Raw genomic sequence first — 22,668 nt, forward strand, 5'->3', positions numbered from 1 at the left:
TCAAGGGTTATAATCAAGATATAGAGTAATCAGAATATTAGGTGATTAGCTAGAATTAAGATTCTGGTGATTGGTTTTATACAAAATTAGTCGTTCTGATTTTCTAACCCCCCTAGTTCCACCTTGGGCGTGTCCCCGCCCCCCTCATTTCTGCCAAACAAGTTACGAATACAGGAACTTGCCAAACCCCCCCCCCCCCCCCCCCCCCCCCCCCCCCCCCCCCCCGAGCAGTGAACCAATGTGCATAGCATGTTGACACCTAATATTTATTTGAATGGCTGGTTTTAGGACCACACCGAGGTGTTAACTGACCGGTGAGCTATAGATAACAACTTACGACGAGGGAGGATGGAGAAGGGCTGATGGGTGTGATGTAAAGAAGGCCAGGGCTGCCGAAATATTTTTGCAGAATTGTTGGCTTCCCAGGGAGGACAGATGGAGGCCGTCCCGCCAGTAGAGAGACTGCTGGCTAGAGTTGATATTACAGGAGTGCACGATCCCGTGGGCATTTCCCAAGTTTTTACACACCCTATGAGCATACTTATTCAGAGCGTTGACATTTCTCTTGCCAACACCCGGGCGCTCTTCTCCATAGTAGAACAGACGCAGGAGAATGTCCGACCAAACTATGCGTGTGTGAGGCAGCATGTGTCTTAACCCCTGTAAGCCCTCCTCCAACCTGCCTCGGATCTCTTTAACAGGAATTGAAAATAAATCGTTGGTCCCCAGGTGGATCACAATGGTGGTAGGAACCGGGGAGTGTTGGAGTTGTGCTCGGATAGAGGGGACCATCGATGATATTTTGGCACCCCGCACGCCCCGCCAAGTGAGCAGCCCCAATGATGGCTCGTTTAAGGCGTGTTCGCCGGCGCGGAAGACAATGCTGTCACCAACCACCCAGGTGCGTGTTGTACCTATGGAGTTAAGCAAAAACAAAAGCAGAACCGGGGATGCAAATGACATGTTACAGCTGGGGCAGCCCTGTGTGGGAGGGAGGGAGGACTTTGTCAGGCCGGATGTACAAATTTACGGCTTGGGATTTCCAGCGGCCTAATAATTGGATCTGCGGGACCGGGGTTCCATTCAGAGCGGCGGAAGTGGCCGCCCCAATGCGGAAGCTGTGGGGGCTAAAGCCCTGAGGGGGAAGGCCTAGGGCCACTAAGGATTTACGCAGCATTTGGCTGAACTGGTAGGTTGTTAGGGGTGTACCGTCTACATGAACAAAAAATGGGCCTGAAAGGTGTGGGCGCAAGAGGAGGTAACTTGAAACCATGTTCACGGGGCAAGTGGGGGAGTGGTGATCCCTATGAAAACGCAGTTCAACAGAATCGCCCCGTTGATCAGTTTTGGAAAACCTGAGCCTGACCACCAGTACAGAGTGATCATTGCTTTCAAACCAGACGTCATGAAAGTTGAGGGTTCGGTCATGCCCGGCGGATTTGCTAGCAGTTGTTAGTTCCCCAACTCGGAAAAAAACGAAAAAGGCCAGTGAAAATGCGGCACAGAAAAGTGCAGCCTCAAGATCCGATGAGGTGATTGCACGCAGAATGTTGCATATTTTTTCGAGGAGTTCTGCCGTGATGGGGCGCCTAGTGTCGCAGCGGCGGCCCTGGCGGCGGCAACCCTCCCTCATTTTTCGAACGATGAAGCTGTCGGTGGGGTCGGGCCATCCGTTAATTTTATGTACATAAGCGGCCGCGGCTGTATACGTACCGATTGTGGAAGGGGCGAGGCCTTCTAGTGAGAGATGGGCAATAAAGGCTGCAATGTGGCCACATGGAGCTGGCCAGAGGGGTGGGAGGCCAGCATGATGCCGGAATTGGATGAACTGTTCCACACCCTTGCTATATGTTCCCCAAGTACTACTCGCAAAGGATGCCCCCAGGAGTCGGAGGGCTTCCGTGTTTATAGCCTCCATAGAAATGGTGGGACTTCCAGCCCGTCTTTGGCTGCTGAGGGAGCGACCTCTCGAAATCGATTCATCTGTGAACGGGAGAGCGCGTCAGCGATGTTATTATGTATTCCCGAAATGTGTCTGGCCTTGAAGCTAACGTTGTCATGGAGGCACTGGAGGACAAAGAATCGGACCAGTTTCATGATCTTCCCACATTTTGATGACTGTTTGTTAATTATTGAAACCACTGCCTCATTGTCTGACCTGATAATTATTTTCTTCCCGGCAAGGGATTTCCCCCATAGTGTGAGAGCCACAACTACTGGGAAGAATTCTAGCCAAGCGATGGATGGGTTGTCATCCTTGACAGATTGAGGCCAAATCCCGGTAAACCATTGGCCCAGAAAGTACCCCCCAAATCCTATGCCCCCACTAGCGTCTGTGAAAAGTTGAAGATCTTCGTCTAGTGCCCAGTACTGGTCAGGAATTATTGTCCTCCCGTTAAAGCTACGCAGGAACACCTGCCACATGTTCAGGTCTTCCTTCGCGCCCTTTGAAAGCCTAATTAGGTGCCAAGGTTGCTTTACGTTTTTTGTGTCGTCGATCAGTCTCCTGAGGAAGGCTCGTCCAGGAGAGACGGCACGGCACACAAAGGATAGGGATCCAATGAGTGATTGGAGATTTCTGAGGGTTATTTTGGAGGGACGGATTGCCTCCTGAATCTTTTTGGTGATGTTGATAAGTTTCTCTGTGGGGATTGACACAGTTTGCGATATGGAATTAATTTCCAACCCCAGGAATGTCAGTTGTGTGGAGGGAAGGACCGTTTTTTCGTTTGCTAGTGGCACCCCTAGTTCCCCACAAACTTGAATGAAGCAGTCCAACATGCTCTGGCATGAGAGGGGGCCACCTAAAGTTGCCCCCCCGACCATCAGGAAGTCGTCCACATAATGGCATATGTGTCCAGAACCTGATCGTCTATTCACGACCCACTCAATGAAGGAGGAAAACTTCTCAAAATATGCTGGAGCGCATGCTGCTCCCATCGGGAGTGTTTTGTCAACATAGATTCTGTCCCGCATTTTAATGCCCAATAAGCAAAAATCAGCAGGATGGATTGGCAGAAGACGGAAGGCTGACTTAATATCGGCTTTGGCCATCAGGGCCCCCCTCCCCGAGCTTACCACTAAGCTAACTGCGTCATCAAAGGTGGTGTATTGTACTGAACATAATTGTTTGTCAATGCCGTCATTGACAGAGTCAGATTCGGGATAGGAGAGGTGGTGTATCAGCCTAAAGCTGCCAGGGTCTGTTTTGGGAACCAGACCTATGGGGGAAATTCTAAGGTTTTGAATTGGACTCGTTTCGAATGGGCCCGCCATGCGCCCCAGCTGGACCTCCTTATGTAATTTATCGAGTGCTATTTCAGGGTTTTTCCTAACGGAGGATAAATTCTTAGAGTCCCTAGCTATGCGGATGCCGTTGTAACCCAATTTGAACCCAGTTGTGAACCCAGAGCGTAGCGTATTTGCTACCTTTGTGTTGGGGTAATTATCTAGCCATGGTAAGAGACATTCTATAATCACTGGTGAATGCGCGAGGCAACATACGCAGTTGGGAGAGCTAGTACAAGGCTGATGAGGGGAAAGATGTGGGCTGAGCCCCCTAGGGACGAGTGGTATTTTTCTTGTTGGCAGGGGTTTTGCAAGCAGACGACCCATGTCCGGTTGAGAAGCAAGCGGAGCATTTGTGGGGGAATGGGCACTGTACCCTTGAGCAGCCCGGGGTCCGATTGAATGCAAAGCAGATGTTACTGGTGCGGGGGGATTGACGGGATGGCCAGCGAAAAGAATTGTAAGCTCGTTTGGGTGCGACGAGTGGGGGCCCCCCTTGCCCGCCTGCGCCTACGTACGAAGGCCCTGGGGCAGCAATGTAGAGCGCCCACAGCTCCCCATCAATGATGGACCATGCCCTAGATGGGTGAAATTGCTGGCGCATGCGAAACTGCCGGTCGTATTCCAACCAACCGCGGCCAGTGAAGCGTGCAGCCGCCATGCGAACCACGTGCATATATTTAAGTAACTCCTGCAACCGCGCGGGGTGCGCACTGAGGAACACAGATGCAAAAACTAGGAATGCATCGGTCCATGCCAAAATGGAATTTATCTGCGGTTTTTTCTTTGCGTCAGTCACACGTAATTGGCCTGACTTATCCAATGTGAATGGGAGGTTGTGGGTTAGGTCCGTGGCGGTCCAAGAGAGTGTCGAGTTCTAGGAACTCGCTTTTTACAATTTTTTCCTTGACCCCAGGAATCTGGGGGTGGACCGGGCGACCGGCGGCGTTTACGGCCGTCGCGGTCACGCTGGTGGCTGCAGCGTGATTACGTGTGACCTCAGGTGGTATGACCTCCGCTCCCGACGACAGAGGGCGCTGTTCCTCGGGACCGTAGCCTGCAGCATCGCTGTTGGCGACCGATGGCGGGTTTAGCAACGTCTGCATTGCTCTGGCTTGTGCTCGAGTTTGGCGAGGATGATGGCCTAGAGGACGTTTTTCCCGCTGTCCGCCGTCCCTTGGGTTCTTGCGCTTGCGGCCTCTGTTACCCGGCATAATGCGGGGTTCTTGGGTGATTCGAAGAAGTCGAAAATTGTCGAAAGGTACGGAGGATTTTATTTTGTCGTGTGTGAAGCTCGGCGAAAGAAAGCGGAAAAGGGAGAAAAACGCGCGAAACATTGCCAGCCTGCCTAGTTCCCCATCAGGGATTGGTTGAAAGTATGCTGGCTGCAGCAAACGGACCAATCAGATATCCCATACGATTTCTTGCCTACAAGAAGGCTGTTAGAATGTCCACTCACGCCCCCCTGTGCCAAAGGGGTTCTCCGGAGACGAGCACCGGAAAACCGTATTGTATCCTACGTGTACCTTAAAGGATGGCCAGCCTAGGCCTATACATTTACCAGCAAAAAGCAGAAGCTACGTGCTTTTCAATGACACCTTGGTAAATCTTCTTGCGGCATCATTAAGCACAATTGTCTTGAAAATGTGGTGCACAAACGGGGTTGGTTCTCTTTAACATTGTTTAATGTTAATAAAATCAGCACAGTCTGCTGGCGGACATTTGTCATGAAAGAGCATAAGAACATACAAAATTAAAGACTCAGATTCTTGTTCAATCATTGAATTTTATTCATCAGTAAAACTTTTTCCACTTTCAATGCCAGGAAAATGGGATCTTCCCTTAATATCTGTGGTGGGTTCAAGATGGTGCATAAGCCCACCATCTCAATGTTGTTTGAAATTGCCTGCAGGAACTCATGAACGAAAAGTTGCTTTGAAATTCTCGTTGAATGAATTCAAGTTCACTGAAACTAGTCATCACAACCAAAACCTGAAAAGAAAACTGAAATACATGTAATGCACACATTCGTCGCAAAAAACGTTTAAGAACTGTAGGCCTAAATATTGGATTTTTTTATATGGAGATTGGCTGAGAATAGCCCGATTTACCATCCCTCGGCCTCTTTTGCGAACCCTCTCCGTTTACCCTGTGGTCGGGCGGCCTTGGTTCAAATAGATTATGAATGGTCTTTTCCCAAGCTTTTACTTGATGTAAAACTTGTTCTCATTGGTTTGTCACTTTTATCGAAAAAAGGCATTTCTTAGAAATTTCACCAATCATATCCAGCGTCTGTTGACCACTTACTTGGATCGTACCACTGTGGCAGTAGGTACGTGCAAACGCAAATTCCAGCGGTGTTCATCTTCCGCTGTGCAAGCACTGTTGCCTTTTAGCATGTTTATTGTTTTGTTTATTGTGTGATTTATGCATAATTAATTGTAAAGTTCTTTGTCTATTGTTTTAGGTTGGTTTAGATCTGTTTTTCCCAAATTCGCAGAACTTATGTTTTAAATATAGCGATTATTTATATCTGGTTACAGTCCTTCTGGTTTGAAAATCACAGATGCGTGGGAAAAAGGCACACCAGGATTTTTTTAGGCGTGTGATTCTACATGTATGGTCCAAGCTGGGATGTTATTTCATAATATTCATCTTGGTTTACAATTAAGCCATACATGTATTCTCTTCACTGACATACTTTATTTTTCACAAATTATGAAGTATAATAATGCTGTGAATGTATGCCAAGGTGTGCGGTGCTGAGGGATTCAGGCGTGTGATTATTGGCACTTCTCGGGAAGCTTTTAGGCGTGTGATGGCATGGGGGTGTGATCGCACACCTGAAAACAGGACTGAGGTTATTCATTATTCATTGAAGTTCGTGTTTTGTGTCAATTACTTCTTTTTCTCTGAGAAATGAAGATGTCATAATGAAATCAAAGCTATAATACTTAATTAAAAAATTTAACAGATACGTAGGCCTGTATGCATGAGCACACACATGTCGTCATCCCCGGCAAATGTGTGTGAGTGCATACACACACACAGAACCATACACAGGGACATAAATCTTTTATGAGACAAAAGCTGGTAAACGTTTCCATATGTAAATAAGTACATAAATAAATAAATAAACCAAGAAATAAGATATAATAATAAAAACCATATATAAAAAAATATATAAATAGTTTTGAACAAAAAATATGAAAAACGGAGGCTAAAAAGTGTACACGCACAAGGGTTCATTCCACCAAGTCTGTTGGAGTATTGTTCTGTTTGAGTTCTCTGAGTATCATTCATAAAAATATAGGCTAAAAATATAGGAAACAAAGTAATGCAATTAGATGGAGTGAATGCAGAGTGCACACGCAAACAACTTAAGTGCATCATTAAATGTTTAAAAAAACTCGTGGCAAAATTATGGAACAGTAGATACACGCATGCATTTGCTTTTTTTTGCGCAGAGCAAATGCGCCAATTCCCTTGAACAAAACAAGAAATGTCTTCATGAATGGGTGTTGCTAAAATGATAACATTTTGTTTAGGAAAGAGAAAACCTGTTCAATTCCATACACATTTGACTATCCCATACTCATGGCCTGTGTGAGCAAAAATTCATTTGTTCCCCCCCCCCCATAAATAAAAGTACAAAAAATTATTAATAGAGGTTCGAGACAATGCATTGATAAATGAATATTTATCGCGGTTGTGGAGTTATGGACACCTCAGTCTTTTTTATTCTTAAATGGAAGATACCACATTTGCAAAAAATACCTGACTGGTTTATAAAAGGAATGACAGTCTAAAGCTACCGGTAGCATCCTCTAAAATCGTGGTTCCTCGTGTGCTGACATTTTCAAGAAAACCTGTATTTTCTCAATGCTGGTCAGCCGACCAGCATTGGACAATACCCCGGTACTTGTTTTTTTTCCCAGAACTGCTCCTATTTTTTTCATATTTAGTTTTCCACCTTTTCTGTGCAGTTGATTACTTGTGAAGGGTACAAGCCTGCTAGACTGATTCTTTGAGTTGACCTTCAAATTCCCAAGGTCTATAAATTGTTATAAGATGGAATTTGCGTCGGGGTGATATAAATCAAATTAGGTTTTGCCCTTTTTCACCGACGTTTTTTTAAACACTGTATACTCGGTGTGTTACCTCCCGAGTGAAAGTTGGAAAAAATCACTCAGGTGGGACTCGAACCCACGACCTCCTGCTTTCTAGTGCAGATGTCTTACTACTCCACCACCGAGCTAACGGGGTCGGTTGGCCAGTTCGAATCTGATGTACATAGCAGCGGGTACCGCATAAACTATTATAAGATGGAATTTTGCGTCGGGGGTGATATAAATCAAATTAGGTTTTGCCCTTCACCGACGTTTTTTTAAACACTGTATACTCAGTGTGGTACCTCCCGAGTGAAAGTTGGAAAAAATCACTCGGTAAAGTCTATAAATTGCTCCGTTTTGTACTAATCCTCCAAATCCATTTATTTCTGAAACTTTCACCAAAAGCAAATGTTGTACATTCCCTATTGCAACCTCGGGCAATCTTCTTTTGATTAAATTAACTCCATTTTAAAAAATGTTTAACTGTATTTTGGGAGAAAATGTGACCTTCTTGCATGATATTCCAGTAGCTACCGTGCGAATCCACAGTATACATCTACACAACTGTCACCATGCTTGTTTTCAGTGGGCCATTGTCACTGCACATGGTTGTTACCCTATGATTTCCTCAAAACTCAAAACCCTGCCTCTTTCCAACATATTAATAAATAATCCTGCAGATATTTAACACAATGTCATGTCATCTACAATGTACTTAGGTGATTCCAAAAGGTTTAAGGTGGATTTTGTTCTCTTTTAGGAATGGGGTACTAAACTTCACAATGGCCATATTCTTAATACAGTACCAATGGCCAGTGATATATGTAGCACTTCAGTGGGTTTTTTCTCTCAGATTCACTAAGCATGAATCATTCAATAGTGTAATAGCTCATCTTGTCTTAATACAATCCCACATTGAACATTATTATTCCCCAGGGGATGTCCGTTTAGCTGATGGACTCTACCCATATCAAGGGCGTGTGGAGATCTTCAACGGAGAATGGGGCACAGTCTGTGATGACTCTTGGGATATCCAAGACGCTACCGTCGTCTGCCGTCAACTGGGCTACCCAGGTGCTGAGAGGGCTGTATCTGCAGCTGCCGAGTTCTCTATTGGAGATGGGCCCATTTTCCTAGACGATTTGTCTTGCCTAGGAGGCGAGCCAAATCTAGCACAGTGTGGGCACCGAGGATGGGCAAACCATAATTGTGAACATGACGAAGATGCAGGTGTGATATGCTCCAACCATACTCCAGTCTCAGGTTGGTGCAATGTTTTTCTAGGAGATTCCTGCTTAAGTGTGTATGTCCCTTTATAGATCTGCAGCTCCACATATTTAAATTTGTATGTTGATAGTTCAATTCAGTTTAATGTTTTTCCAGATGGCAGTGTTCGATTGATGAACGGGAGTTCGTCTGCAGAGGGACGTGTTGAGGTCTACTTCCAAGGGGAGTGGGGGACCGTCTGCGATGACTTATTCGATATCCAAGATGCTACCGTCATTTGTCACCAACTCGGTTTCCCATCTGCACTGAGAGCTGTATCTGCTGCCACTGAATTTTCCATGGGCAGTGGAGCAATTCTCCTTGACGATCTCGAGTGCTCAGGAGATGAAAGTACACTGGCAGATTGTTCCCATGCAAGATGGAGTAACTGTGAACACTCAGAAGATGTAGGAGTCGTCTGTTCTACATCAGCAACTGCTGCGCCAGAGGTTTCAGGGATACCAGGTATTTTGGCTTTTCACCTCTTAGTATCTTTGATTATTTTCGGACAGGGATTATGAGATTGGAAATAGTGGTTTCTCTCATGTACAAATGTTGCTTTTGTTATGTTGTGTGTAGATGGCAGGGTTCGCTTAGTTGATGGAAGCTCATCTTCTGAGGGACGTGTTGAGGTCTTCTATCAGGGTAACTGGGGAACTGTCTGTGATGATGCTTTTGATATCCAAGATGCTACTGTCATCTGTCATCAGCTTGGTTTTCCATCGGCAGTGGGAGTTGTATCTGCTTTTTCTGAATTTGCCATCGGCAGTGGACCAATTCTCCTGGACAATCTCGGATGTTACGGAGATGAAAGTACTCTGGCAGATTGTTCCCACACAGGATGGACTGCACATGACTGTAGCCACTTGGAAGATGTAGGGGTCATCTGTTCTACATCAGCAACTGTGACCGAGGGCTCAGAAATGCCAGGTAACGTGGCTTTTCACCAAAATCACTGCTATACTATAAAGAGGAAAGGGTGTATGTGATTGCATTCACTGTGTGGACATTAAAACGAAAGAGGTCCACATAAACCAGGTAGCAAAGACGTTGTATAGATCAGCTTGCCCACATCCTCACAATTAGGTTCCCCCTCTCTGAAAAATGTGTTCAGAGGCATTTTAGGGTTAGGGTTAGCAGTTGCAAATAATGAAGAGGAACACTCAAGGAAATCATGACAAAGAATTTGGTTTGAAAGAGTGTTCACTGCGTAATGGGGAAGTTTGTTATTGTTAAGGAAATTAGAACCGAAGTTATGGGGACTTTTCTGCTATAGTGATTTCTACTGTCCCCATAGGGACAACACATGTTTAGGCCCTACAGTTAAGCCCGGTTCATACTTCACGCGAAAGCTTGTGCGAAGCGAAATTCATGTCGTCAACAATGGCGGACGCGCTTCAAATGTATTGTTGACGTCACGAATTTCGCTTTCACGTGAAGTACATGTATGAACTGGGCTCTACTGAACAAAAATGTGTACGTGTACAAACTCTGCCTTATGGGGTACCGGAACAATGGGAGGTACCCCACAAGGAATGCCCACCGACTTGCGGGGTACCGTTTTGGTACCCCACAAGTTTTTCAAGAAATAGATATATGGATTTTACTCAAAAAGTAGGAATTTCCAAGGTGGGTTGATCGTTGCAAATGGAAAAGTTTTAGAAAAGGGATATTAAGTCTGAATTTCAGCCCAGGAAATTAACTATGGTAAAAAATAAGAGCATTTTGACATAAGTGTGTGACGTTGCAAAATTTTATTACATGAGAACCAAGGAAGTACCCCACTTCTATGCCTATGTAAGCTTTCTTGTTCTGTAACTGTGGGGACTACACACTTGTTGCTATGGGGACAGCAGAAAGTCCCAAAAACTCAGTCCTAATTTCCCTAACAATAAAAAAACTTCCCCATAATGCGGTGACGGCCCACCCACAAGTTGTTCTCGAGGTGTGCGGTCAACAGGCAACGAAGAAACTGAACCTCATACAGAACTTGTGCCAACAAAATGTGAAGAAATGTCACAGGTTGTGCATCAAGAGTTAGGGGCGGGTCTGTGTTTCGTTAGAATCTATTGAAATTGAAATATGTAACAAGGACTTAGAAAACTTTAGAAACAAGATTTAGATCGGACAATGGGTTGAAATAATAGTAAAGACAAATAAGGATTTATGATTCTCTTGTCCATACAAACTGATGTTTTTATTACTCTGTCAGATGGCAGTGTTCGATTGGTTGATGGCAACTCTCCGTCTGAAGGGCGTGTGGAGGTCTACTACCGAGGCCAGTGGGGGACCGTCTGCGATGACTTGTGGGATATCCAGGATGCCACTGTAGTCTGTCGTCAACTGGGCTTCCCAAGTGCTTTGAGAGCTGTGTCAGCTGAAGACGAATTCACCATTGGTGATGGTCCAATTTTCTTTGATGACGTTGAATGTGTAGGAGATGAAGCTACACTAGCGGACTGTCGTCACCTTGACTGGGATAACTGCGCCCACTCAGAAGATGCTGGAGTCTTCTGTGTACCCCTGGTCATGGCTACAGAAGGCCCTGATGTATTTGAAGGCATGTCATGTTATATTTCACATTTGTTGACTGTTATGATGTAGGATATGACGATTTTGATGCCTGAGGGGCGCAAAGCACTCCTCAGACAAAGTCAAGTGTGCTGAGATGCAGATTTAACCCCAAGAGGGTTAAACAAGGCACATCCCACATCACAGCGGTCAACAAATGATCGCATATCAATAAGTCAAAAAGATGAAGGTTGTTATTTGATTTCCTGTCAGACACAAGATTGAGATGTTGCGTTTTCTACCCATGCACCCTTCACAAATGTTCCATGTATGCAATCTAGTGCATGTGAGTTAATAGTAATGCTTGTAAAGTGCGGTGTACACAAGATAAATTATATGCATCCCGGTGTAAGTGAGGTGATTTAATTATGTAGCCTGGTGTATATGAGGTAATTTATATGCAATGTAATGATGTGAATTAAACACTTGTTTCTATATACTGGATATGTGGTCGATATAGACCAGCAAAATCACAGTAACCAAGACATGATGTAACAATAATTATATGTCGTACACCTACATGTTATAAACTTGTAAACATGTTTATGAATTGTGTACATTTGCCCTCTTTTCAGATGGCAGTGTTCGATTGGTTGGTGGAGACTCGTCACATGAAGGGCGTGTTGAGGTCTACTACCGAGGCCAGTGGGGGACTGTCTGTGATGACTTGTGGGATATCGATGATGCCACTGTAGTCTGTCGTCAACTGGGCTTCCCAAGTGCCATCAGAGCCTTGTCTGCTGCTGATGAATTCCCCGTTGGTGAAGGGCCCATCTTCCTGGATGATGTTGAGTGTTCTGGAGATGAAAGTACATTGGCTGATTGTTCTCATCGAGGTTGGAATGATAACAACTGCGGCCACTCAGAAGATGCTGGAGTCATCTGCTCTACAACAACTGCAGACCCAGAGATTGCAGGGATTCCAGGTAATTAGGTGTTTATTTATTTTTTTGTCTTTTTGCCATCTTTTTGTGATTATTGGCTTTTCCGCATAGTTGCAGAAAAGGCTTTGTTTTTGTTCTGATTTTTTTCCCTTACTTTTGTTTCGTTTTCAAATCCCATAGAGTTTGTACATTTTTTTATTCAGCCCAGCACTTTTAACAAAGTCATATCCCAACGAAACTTAACATCTATAGACTAAGACCTAAAGAGGTAAGACATATGTAGAAAAATGACATCAGCAATATGTCATCATGGGTCATACATATATGACGTCATCTTACAGGTGCATTGTTCAGTGGCCTTTATCTAGAGAACTACATTGTGTACAAGTCAGATTTGGTGGAGACCATGTACATGTACACAGACAGGGATGTACATGTATACAAATTGAGGTGTAGTTGTGATAACATCGTCATGAAATTTATTATGGGTTTTTGAAATTTTGAGTGTTAAAGAACAGAACATGCTATTCTCATGAACAGAACATTTCTTTTTGTTTAGGTTTGTTAGTAACAGATACATGCACAAACTTTTGTAAAATATGTGATGTCTTCACGACGTCATCATTACAGCAATTTTTGAACACATACAAGGGAAGGTCCGAACGTCATTGAACTTGGTGGGTAGTTAGATAATGTTATTAGTTTGCAGATTCCAAAATGACGTCATTATGACGTCAACAACTGATTTTTTATAAATTTTTTAACTTTTAAAATTTGTTTTATTTATATAATTGGACATTATGATCACTATTAAAAATCATCTGAATATTTTGGTACTATTTTTGAGCACTTGCTCTTGTATCATTCTGTTGTTCGCAGATGGCAGTGTGCGCTTAGTTGATGGAAGCTCATCTTCTGAGGGACGTGTGGAGGTCTTCTATCAGGGTAACTGGGGAACTGTCTGTGATGATGCTTTTGATATCCAAGATGCTACTGTCATCTGTCATCAGCTTGGTTTTCCATCTGCAGTTGGAGTTGTATCTGCTGTTACTAAATTTGCCATGGGTAGTGGACCAATTCTCCTGGACAATCTCGGGTGCTACGGAGAAGAAAGTACTCTGGCAGATTGTTCCCATGCAGGATGGACTGTGCATAACTGTGAACACTCGGAAGATGTAGGAGTCATCTGTTCTTCATCAGCATCTGCTGCGCCAGAGGTTTCAGGGGTACCAGGTAACTTTGACTTTGATTGTTTCAGAAATGGATATTTCAAGATTGGAATGTTGGGTTTTGTTCATCTGTTAATTCTTTAATGTCTTATAAGAACAGGCTTCAGTCTCTTATTTTAACAATAGTTTGATGTGCTGCTATTTGCTGCATGTGACATCGGGGGGGGGGGGGGGGACACACAAATTTGAAAAATATATGGAACTCTTTTTGTGGACCTTTGCATTATAGGTAGTGTTGTGTTTGAGTTTATCACAAATTTAATCCGCCACAAGTAAGCAGTCCAGTCACAAGTAAATAATAGTTAGTTCACAAGTCTGGTCAAAAGTAGGAATGAATGTAGAAGGCAATTTGAAAGGCATGTGACTTGACTTGGGATTGGAGGACTCAATGTGAGTGACTTGTGAATGGACTTGAGAGGATCATGCAGTGAACCTCACTGCAGCACATATTGGAGGCTTGTTTATTATAGTGTGATTAATGAATTCTGTTTGTAAATTGTTAGTGTTTTTTTTTTTTATGGTCAAGCAGTGATGGCTGTGTGTTGATCTTTTCTTGTGTGTGAGCAAACTTGCAAATACAGCTAGACATTTACTATTTGTTTGTGCTCAAATCTCCCATCCTAGTCTGCAGTATATTTCTGATGTGTGCCCAATACTGAGATGTTCTTCCTAAAGGTTTCCTTGGTCTCCCTGTGTGTTCATTCTTTTCCCTGACTGTTGGTGTATTTCTTGTGTCATTGTATTATTATGGTTTGTAGCTCTTTCTGTCGGAGCTCAGCGCATAGCGTATAGTAGTGTGGTGCTTCAGTTTGCACATTGGTCGGACATAATGATTTGGAGAAAAGATAACGCATTCTGTTGTCACACCAATTATTTCTTGGAATTGTGCCATTTTCAGATGGGAGTGTGCGTCTGGAGGGGGGTAGCTCCGCCCATGAAGGGCGTGTGGAAGTCTACTACAGAGGCTCATGGGGCACCGTCTGTGATGACTCATGGGATATCAACGCTGCATCAGTTGTCTGCCGGCAACTGGGCTTCACGTCAGCCGAAGCTGCACTGAATTCACAGGAAGCCGGATTTGGAATGGGAGAGAGACGGATACTACTGGACGAGGTGGAATGCTCGGGTGAGGAGAGCAATTTGTACGAGTGCCGCTACAAAGAGGACCACAACTGCAATCATTCTGAAGACGCTGGCGTTGTATGCATCGTGCCGACATCTACACAAGGCAGCATTGTCTCAGGTAAAAAACGATTGGCTTCCTGTGAATTTTGAAATATTATTGTTGACCTACAAATGTTTTTATGGTTTAGCTCCAGTTTACCTTATTCAACTTGTAAAAAAAAACCTCTTCACCTTTCAGTCTTCGCAGTTCTTATCACAACACTCTTTTGGACTACCATTTTCACCGTACCAAAGTTACTCTTGGGGATCGTGCCTTTGTTACTGCTACCCCTAAACTCTAGAATGCTTTTCCTATACAAATTAGAAGAGCTAGCAGTGTGGCCACTTGTAAGGCACTGTTGAAAACTGACCTGTTCAAGTTGGCCTTTTATGGATTTTTGGTGGACTGTGGGTGGGGTGAGGGTTCGAGGTGTTCATTTTTTGTCTTGTGTTGCTTTTCATCTTTTTTTAATCGATGTTGGTGTTTGCCGTTTTGTGATTACTTTTTAATTTCATTTTACTTCTGTAGGTGTTATTCCATTTGATATGTTTTTAGTCTCTTGCTTATGTGTATAGATCAGGGGCAGTTCCGAAGGGGAGAGGGGCCTTTCCTTCTGAAAAAAAAAGATATAGAGAGGGAAATAGTGCTGCAGCCGAACTGCCGAACTGAACTAAAAATAGCCGAACTTGGCCTTCCGAACCAAACCCGAACCGAACCGAACCGAACCGAACCCAAATGTCGGTTCGGAAAGTTCAGCAAGTATTTGTTGATAGCGCTAGGAATGCTAATGCTTGCAATGAAAGGGCAAAAATAAAACGCACAGGTGATTGAATTTACCGTGTTGACAAGTCACCGCAAACAAATAAGATATCAGGCTGATACGCTTTGAAAAAATTGTACGCGCCTTGCGATTTTCTCAATGAAAAGCGATGCTCTTTGCATTCATCCAGCGTGCGTGGTCTCAGTATCATGCCCTGCATAATGCTGCGCCGTGTTCCAGCGTGACGTAGTACGTTTGGACCAAACCAATTGCGGTGAAGGGTGTGCTTTCCTCGGCAAAATTCACCAGCATTTTCATTTTTTTCACCGTATCAGAAATAAAAAAATAGTTTTTATGGAGTCTGAAACCTATCTCAAGTTCAGAATAAGTTCGTAATTTTCGCAATATTTTTTTTTTTCGTAAAGAATGAATACGAAACACGATGTAATCGCCCAAAAGAGGGTAAAACACCCCTTTTCAAAATGGATTGGTCCACACTTTTCCACCTCACAGCTGAATGAGAATTCATCATGGAGTCGCGAAACAAAAAGTTATTTTTTTTTACGGTAGCTACTTGTCAGCTTGTTGCTAAAATTAATCATGATTTCATAAGTTTGCCACAGTAAAAGGACCTGTTTGTTCTTAGAACAAAACTAATCAGCAATTATTGCCATGCAGCAAGTTTTTAGTGCTCATCAGTGCATGCACGGATGGGACGGAACTCGTCAGGAAAACTGTCAGAACATGTGGGAACATTTTATGGCGATCGTGTAGCGTAGGGCCCCAGGCCCTAGCCCTTAGTTGCCGGGCCGGATAGGGCTGTGATATAAGTAACATTTTTCAACGTCATCAAGTCAAATTATTACGGAATTTTGTTTACACAACAAAAATAAGATTCAGCCTTCAACTTGGGTTGAATAGCATGTGGAAATTGCGGTGCTTATTTCTGTCAGACGTGCGCGGTACGCACGTGTTTGTTCATTGTAGCCCAATACATGTCATATGGACATGTACATTATGTATGCACTTCCGAAGCCGAACCAAACCGAAGTTTGGAGAGAAAAAATCGAACCGCAACCGAACCGAATCGAACCGAACTTTGAAGATCAGTTGCAGCACTAGAGGGAAAGAGACTCAAAAAGAGAAGAAAAAAGAAGGAGAGACAACATTACGCTGTATAAAATGTGCCCAGACCCCTCAAGCAAGGTGGGCGGGCATGCCTTTGGCGTAGGTGCCTTACTTGACTTCACCATTTGCTGCTTGGTACATTTCACGCCCCCCCCCCCCCCCCCCCCGGAAAATCCATGATCCTCCCCTGTTGATAGTGTATTGTGTTGCCAGTAATTGTCTTTGCTTTAGAGCTTTTACATTTTCAAATTTTTTTTATGTGCAATTTTGGTCTCTGCTCAACTATTTTCCCTTTTTTTGGCAGATAATTTGCCTGCAGAATATGGTGCGTTACGTCTGGCTGGAGGAACAGCGCCCTCAAACGGGCGTCTGGAGGTGCACTATAGGGGCCAATGGGGAACAGTCTGCAATGACCAGTGGGACCTCCAAAATGCTCAGGTCGTCTGTCGTCAGTTGGGCTTTGGCTCGGCGGATCCGGTCCTGTACCAGTCCAAGTATGCCGGGGGGCAGGGCCCCATCCTGATGAATGAGGTGAGCTGCACTGGTACCGAGACATCCCTTATAAGTTGCCCAAGGCGGCACTGGAAGCAGCACAACTGCACCCATGATGATGATGTCGGAGTGGTGTGCCAAAGACCTGGTAAAGAAATCTGTTCTTGACATCTTTTTTTTAACTTCCAGTAGGGACAGTTGTGGTTAGAGATGTCTTTGGATTCCAAAAGTTTTTACATCCGTATTTTGTACAAAAATTTACATAAGATAAGGCCAAAAAAAAAAAGTCTCCGGTTTCTGGTATGCGCACGCGTCGCCGTAGCCATGCGCGTCAGCAAAATGAAAAAGTTTTTTTTTCAATGAAAGATGATGTCTCAAAACCGCCAAACTCACTGGTTTGACTGGAATTCTGCTGCTGCGCAATTTCAACGTGTTTTTAGCTGGGGTTATGATCGAGAATAAGCTTTATGTGGCCTCTCTGGACTCCCATATATTTGCACTAAGTTTAGTCGGGCACCATTTGCAGTCATCAGCCGACATTTGAAGCGAAAAAGTTGGGTTAAAAAAAAAAAGCCGCGTCGCCGCACCACTTTTTGGACAAGCTCCATACCAGAAACCAGAGACTTTTTTTTTTGGCCTAAGTATACATCAGAGCTTCTGTCTGCCATTTATCTCTACTAGATCGGGTGCAGAAGCGAATCCTTAATTAGGTTGGTGAGGAGTTGGGTTGATCATTACAACCCTTTCCCACCGTAGGTCAGTAGCCACCCTCAGTCTGTTCTACAGATAATTCCATGGACATTGTTCCACCAGTTTGTGTGACTTGGTTCCTCCTGTCAGGGTGTGTGAGCGTGCAACCAGGCTCTCTGCTTCCTCTCACCCATACACTCTAGCTGTGCCGAGATGTAGGACAGTGAACTACACTCTAGTAGCTTTTTCCCACGTTATGTATGTCGTAGGAACTCCTTGCCTAGTGCATGTTTCCCTGCATTCTATGATCTAGCCTGTTTGAAGAGGAATATCAATTCCTACCTCCAGCTTTCCTGATTTATTTCGTCATAATTGTCTTCTTTCTAGCCGTTTTCCAAGAGTAGCTTTATAGCTTTGCTTTGGACGATTTTGCTTAAACAAAGAGACAAAATAGATTCACATGGGGGAAAAATTAGCTGCATGGGCTGATGCATTGAAGTAGAAGTTCAGTTACTCATTAGTCTGTACATCTCAATAGTGCCCTAATACACCGCCCCAAACTGCTAAAGCACACTCTGGTATATTCTGGATTTCTCAAGGAAGCGTAGTACAGACCATTCATTTTAACATACCTTTTGGATGATATTTTTGTATACTCTTTGTATAGGTTCTGTACGTCTTGTTAGCCTTGGTAATTCACCTGACTCTGAGGGGCGACTGGAGATGTTTGTGGATGGCGAGTGGCTGCCGGTGTGCAACCCAGGATGGGATATGACTGGGGCCAATATGGTCTGCAGGCAGCTTGGATTCAGCTCTGCCATTAACACTAACATCGCTGGAGTTAACAGCAATGGGCAAGGATCAAGCATTATTAATCGGGTATGAAATTTTAATGTTTTGGGGGGGTTTTCGAGTTAAGATGGCATGATTTTATTTTTGATCTGAAAAAAAAAAAACAGAAATAAATTGAAGAGATATTAAAACAGTCTTATGATATAGTTTCAAATTTGTGCCAGAGTTGTTATGACTAAGTCAATGACTCGACTCGAGTCTGACTGAATCTCAATTTTTTCGCTACTTGACTTGACTCAAGTCCAAACGGGTAACTGGCTTGACTCAACTCAAGGCAATGCGAGCAATGACTTGACTCGGCGCAAGTCCCTCCTCAGAAGACTAGACTTGACTCAATTTGAAGGGTAATAACACTTGAGTCCCAAAACTGTGTGAAAATACCTTTGCGGTGACTAATATTACCAAGATATTTATGTTCGCGTGCTTTTCATTACTGTCGTTGAGTTGTGGCCGCTTATCGCATACAAATATACGCCGTATCAAAGACTCCCACTTTGTGGTTTTATAATGTAGTGCACACTATCCCAGAACCAGACTTTAAATGCATTTCCCAATTCTTGGTTTCGTCATTGGCTCCAGGTGATTTTTTAAGCCCTTGATGAACTCCGGGTAAATTTTTGTGCTGTTTTCAAAAAGGATTGGATATATTTGTATATAATCACAAACAGTCTTGTATGTTGCATTTTGGTTTTTTTCCAGACCCGAAGCAAAACCAGAAACAAAACCACACTTTCGCTTCTTGTTAACTTACGTACATCTTTGGTAGAAACAGCAGAAACTGTCTATTGGGTACCATGCAGCATACTTTAAGTCTTTTGATCCCCATGCATGTTTTGTGGTCTTTCTTCTACTCTGTTATTTATTAGATGGTGTGAACATATCAGTGACTCAATTGACTCGAACATAAATTTGACTTGACTTGACTTGACTCGACCCGACCACACACTGTGATTCGAATGTGACTCGACTCGACTTGAGTCACAAACTTCAGTGACTCGTTACAACTCTGACTTGTTCGTTTTGATGATGTTCTATTCTTATTGACTAGAGTTTATTGCCTGAATGAATACAAACAGCCTATCATCTACAGCCGCCTGATCTTCATGATTGCTTGCATTCACCTTCAGGTCTCTTGTACTGGATCCGAGGTGCAGCTCAAGGACTGCAAAGTGGAGGTTGTACAGGGAAGTAGTTGTCATGACGCCAGCGCTGGCAGTGATGTCATTGTGCAGTGCCTGAAGCACAGATCTGGTGAGAGAAGCATTTGGGAATAAGGGAAATGGGGGCAGGGGGATATGGGAGGGAAAGAAGGAAGCTTAGCCAAAGGGTAGGGTGGTTCCCAGGAATTGATAAAAATGTAACTTTAAAAACAAAGGGGCCAATTTCACAAGCCTCGTTAATCTTCACAGTTCCTCACAAATAGCAAATTTCAAAAACGGATGCCTTTAAAAAATCTCCTACTTTTAGTTTGTACTGGGCAAGAGTTTTCTTAGGACTTCAGATGAGTCCCCGCTCTAAGATCAATCTTAGCTAAGACGCGTCCTAAGATTGATTTCACTAAACCCATCTTAAGCATCCACATCCTGGTGTCCTCCCACCTCTGGATCTGGCCAGTAATCTTGACCATACAGCGGAGTGTGTCCGAGATCTTGGCCAGTAATCTTGACCATACAGCGGAGTGTGTCCGAGATCTTGGCTTCACTATCGACAACCCAATCCCGCCACCTCCGATCGCATTCTACAGCCCATCTTCAGTTACTGCCTGGACCTAAAACCAAAACCCGCTATGGCGACCGTGCCTTCTCTGTGCTAGCCCCGAAACTCTGGAACTCTCTTCCCATCCACATCCGTGAAACTGATTCATTGGACTCGTTTAAGACAGTACTTAAGAGCTTTCTTTTTTCACAAGCCTTTAATCAGTAAATTGATAATTGTACAAGAAACTACTGTGCGCTTTGAAACATGGTGGAAAGCGCATTATAAATGTTGTAAGTTATAGTTATAGTTATAAGCAAAACCACCAATTTGATGACTGTCTCATGTTTGCTTCTACCGCTTGATGAAATGGTTGTTGAAACAAAATGCCCAAAACCAACCTGCACATAGAACAATAAATTTCACACGCATGGTAGTTCTACGAAAGATACATAGATTCATTCTTGCTCCCGGTTTTATCACTCTATTTTACAAATTCTACTAGGTGTAAAATTATGATGTGAAATTAAAATTGCTAATAAGCTATTTTTATTAAAACTCTTGACGCATCAGACATTTTTAAAATCTGTTTCTTCACCGGTTTTCTTCCTCAAAACCATAACTCTAAGCTGACACTTGTCTTTAACAGCAATGATTTCCAGACAATATACAAATTAACACATGCATTAATGAGAGAAGACGACCCTCAGACTGATTTTAAGTTAAGACGAGTTCAGCCGTGTTGCTTGGGAATTTAGGATGTGTTGAACACATCCTACGTTTGGTGAAATCTGTCCTCGGACAAGTCACAAGTTAATACAAATCACCCTTCCTAAGATGCGTTTGCGTCTTAGCCTTTGTGAAATCGGCCCCTAGAGTGTCTCCAGAGCATTGTGAACGGATGTGTGTGACATCAAATTGCCAAGAGGCCATCCATGCTTTGAAAGCTAGTCTCAATTTTGTTTCTGTTCAATCTGTCAAAGGGGAGGTGGCTGGACGCCATATGACATTGGAGGATGCTGTTCAAACAGGATGATCTTCAAGACTGTCAGACAACAGGTGGCACTATTCGTCGTGCTGTGTTTGCCGACAGACACACGAATTTGCCAACAAACATGATTGGTTGGGGTGGGGGGGGCCTTCTATTCTATATTCTGTTATTCTATATTTACTTTGGTGGTTCATTGCCTCAGCAAACCCATGTATACATGCAGTGTGGCCTGTGACTGGCTCTCATAAGTGCAGACCACACGGTGCCCTGCACAGTTCCTGCATGGAGTTTTATAGTTTGGCTTATTCATAGAAAGTGCTACCAATAGTGCAGAGGACATTTATCGGCCTATTCAATGTTTGTTCTTTTTCTGTTTTTATTTTTGCAAGATGGTGACGTCAAGCTGGCTGGCAGTGAGCCGTTGTTCAAGGGGGAGGTGCAGATCCTTCTAGAGGGAGTGTGGGGTGCCGTCTGTGACACTGATTGGCAGCTGAGTGACGGGGAGGTTGTCTGCCGTCAACTGGGCTACTCTGGTGCCAAATCAGTCTACCAGAGCCAAAACCCACGTGGTAAATATGAGTCTGAAAATTGGGGGACTTAGCATTAAATTGAGAGACCCATATGTAAGATTGTAAAAACTGCCATGCAAGAAAATGGACGTGTGAAACTTTTAGTCATATTGTGCATCTATATAGAGCATTGTGTCAAAAACCATTTTGTACCAACTGAAGGCATACCAAAGACCACCTGATTTAAAGTAAAACTATGTATTAATAAAAAAGAAAAGAAACAGTTTTTCAAATTTACTTATTGACATTTACATTTGTTCTCTTTTAATGTTATCGTTTTATTAAATTAGGTCTTCACAATATGGTACTCTTCAAATAAATATATGTCCCCCTAACCCCCCCCCCCACAAAAAAAAGAGCCGATAGCAGTTTTAATAATTGTCTTATTAAAAGCAAACTTGAATCTTCAATCCTGATTGGTCGATCCATGGCAACAACAGTGTGATATTATTACTAAGAGTACAATGTACAGCCACGAGCGTCCCATATACCACGAGGCTGAATGGGACACAGACGCACTACATTATTCCGTGTTCCACTAGCGCTCGCGGGATATTATTGCTATTTCATTCCAATATTATTAGTTATCTTGCGAGCGTGAGTGGAACACGGAATAATGTAGTGCGTCTGTGTCCCACATACCACAAGGCCGAAGGCCGAGTGGTATGTGGGACACAGACGCACTACATTTTCCGTGTTCCACGAGCGCGAGCGTGATAACGAATTTATCTTCAAGCAAACTTGACGCGCAGTAAAGTTGGAACATGCATGCTGTTACCTACGCGCAACTTTTGAATTCACAGTGAATTGTGCAGCACTAATCGCGTCATGTAGGCTTAGAATAGCGCAATACGCGGAGTGCGGTATGAACTGTGGCCGTGCGGTATGGTTATATGTAGCACAGCTTGTTGCCATGGATCGACCAATCAGGATCGAGGAATCAAGTTTGCTTGAAGATAATGATTATTGGCGTCTG

The 22,668-nt window shown here is 43.7% G+C and overlaps 2 protein-coding genes across 5 annotated transcripts in view; one reads left to right on the forward strand and one right to left on the reverse strand.

Annotated features, from left to right (window-relative positions):
- LOC119737360 (deleted in malignant brain tumors 1 protein-like) overlaps nucleotides 1-22,668 on the forward strand; it is a 38,615-nt gene that overhangs the window by 11,368 nt on the left and 4,579 nt on the right. Inside the window, exons 2-12 of one of the 4 annotated variants that reach the window (XM_038211662.1) lie at nucleotides 8,337-8,663; nucleotides 8,784-9,131; nucleotides 9,246-9,596; nucleotides 10,879-11,226; nucleotides 11,813-12,163; nucleotides 13,001-13,354; nucleotides 14,249-14,593; nucleotides 16,708-17,043; nucleotides 18,253-18,464; nucleotides 19,565-19,688; nucleotides 21,513-21,692. In XM_038211662.1, coding sequence (XP_038067590.1) covers nucleotides 8,801-9,131; nucleotides 9,246-9,596; nucleotides 10,879-11,226; nucleotides 11,813-12,163; nucleotides 13,001-13,354; nucleotides 14,249-14,593; nucleotides 16,708-17,043; nucleotides 18,253-18,464; nucleotides 19,565-19,688; nucleotides 21,513-21,692 — 2,932 coding nt within the window. In that variant the 5' untranslated portion in view covers nucleotides 8,337-8,663; nucleotides 8,784-8,800. The remainder of the gene's footprint in view (nucleotides 1-8,336; nucleotides 8,664-8,783; nucleotides 9,132-9,245; nucleotides 9,597-10,878; nucleotides 11,227-11,812; nucleotides 12,164-13,000; nucleotides 13,355-14,248; nucleotides 14,594-16,707; nucleotides 17,044-18,252; nucleotides 18,465-19,564; nucleotides 19,689-21,512; nucleotides 21,693-22,668) is intronic. The other 3 variants (XM_038211671.1, XM_038211680.1, XM_038211688.1) reach the window with 3 other exon arrangements.
- Nucleotides 815-1,942, reverse strand: LOC119737379. Its single transcript, XM_038211701.1, has one exon. It carries the CDS (start codon nucleotides 1,916-1,918, stop codon nucleotides 965-967), a length of 954 nt encoding a protein of 317 aa, XP_038067629.1. The 5' UTR covers nucleotides 1,919-1,942; the 3' UTR covers nucleotides 815-964.

The sequence above is a fragment of the Patiria miniata genome, unplaced genomic scaffold (genome assembly GCF_015706575.1).
Source record: "Patiria miniata isolate m_02_andy unplaced genomic scaffold, ASM1570657v1 HiC_scaffold_10, whole genome shotgun sequence".
Taxonomy (NCBI): Eukaryota; Metazoa; Echinodermata; class Asteroidea; order Valvatida; family Asterinidae; genus Patiria; species Patiria miniata.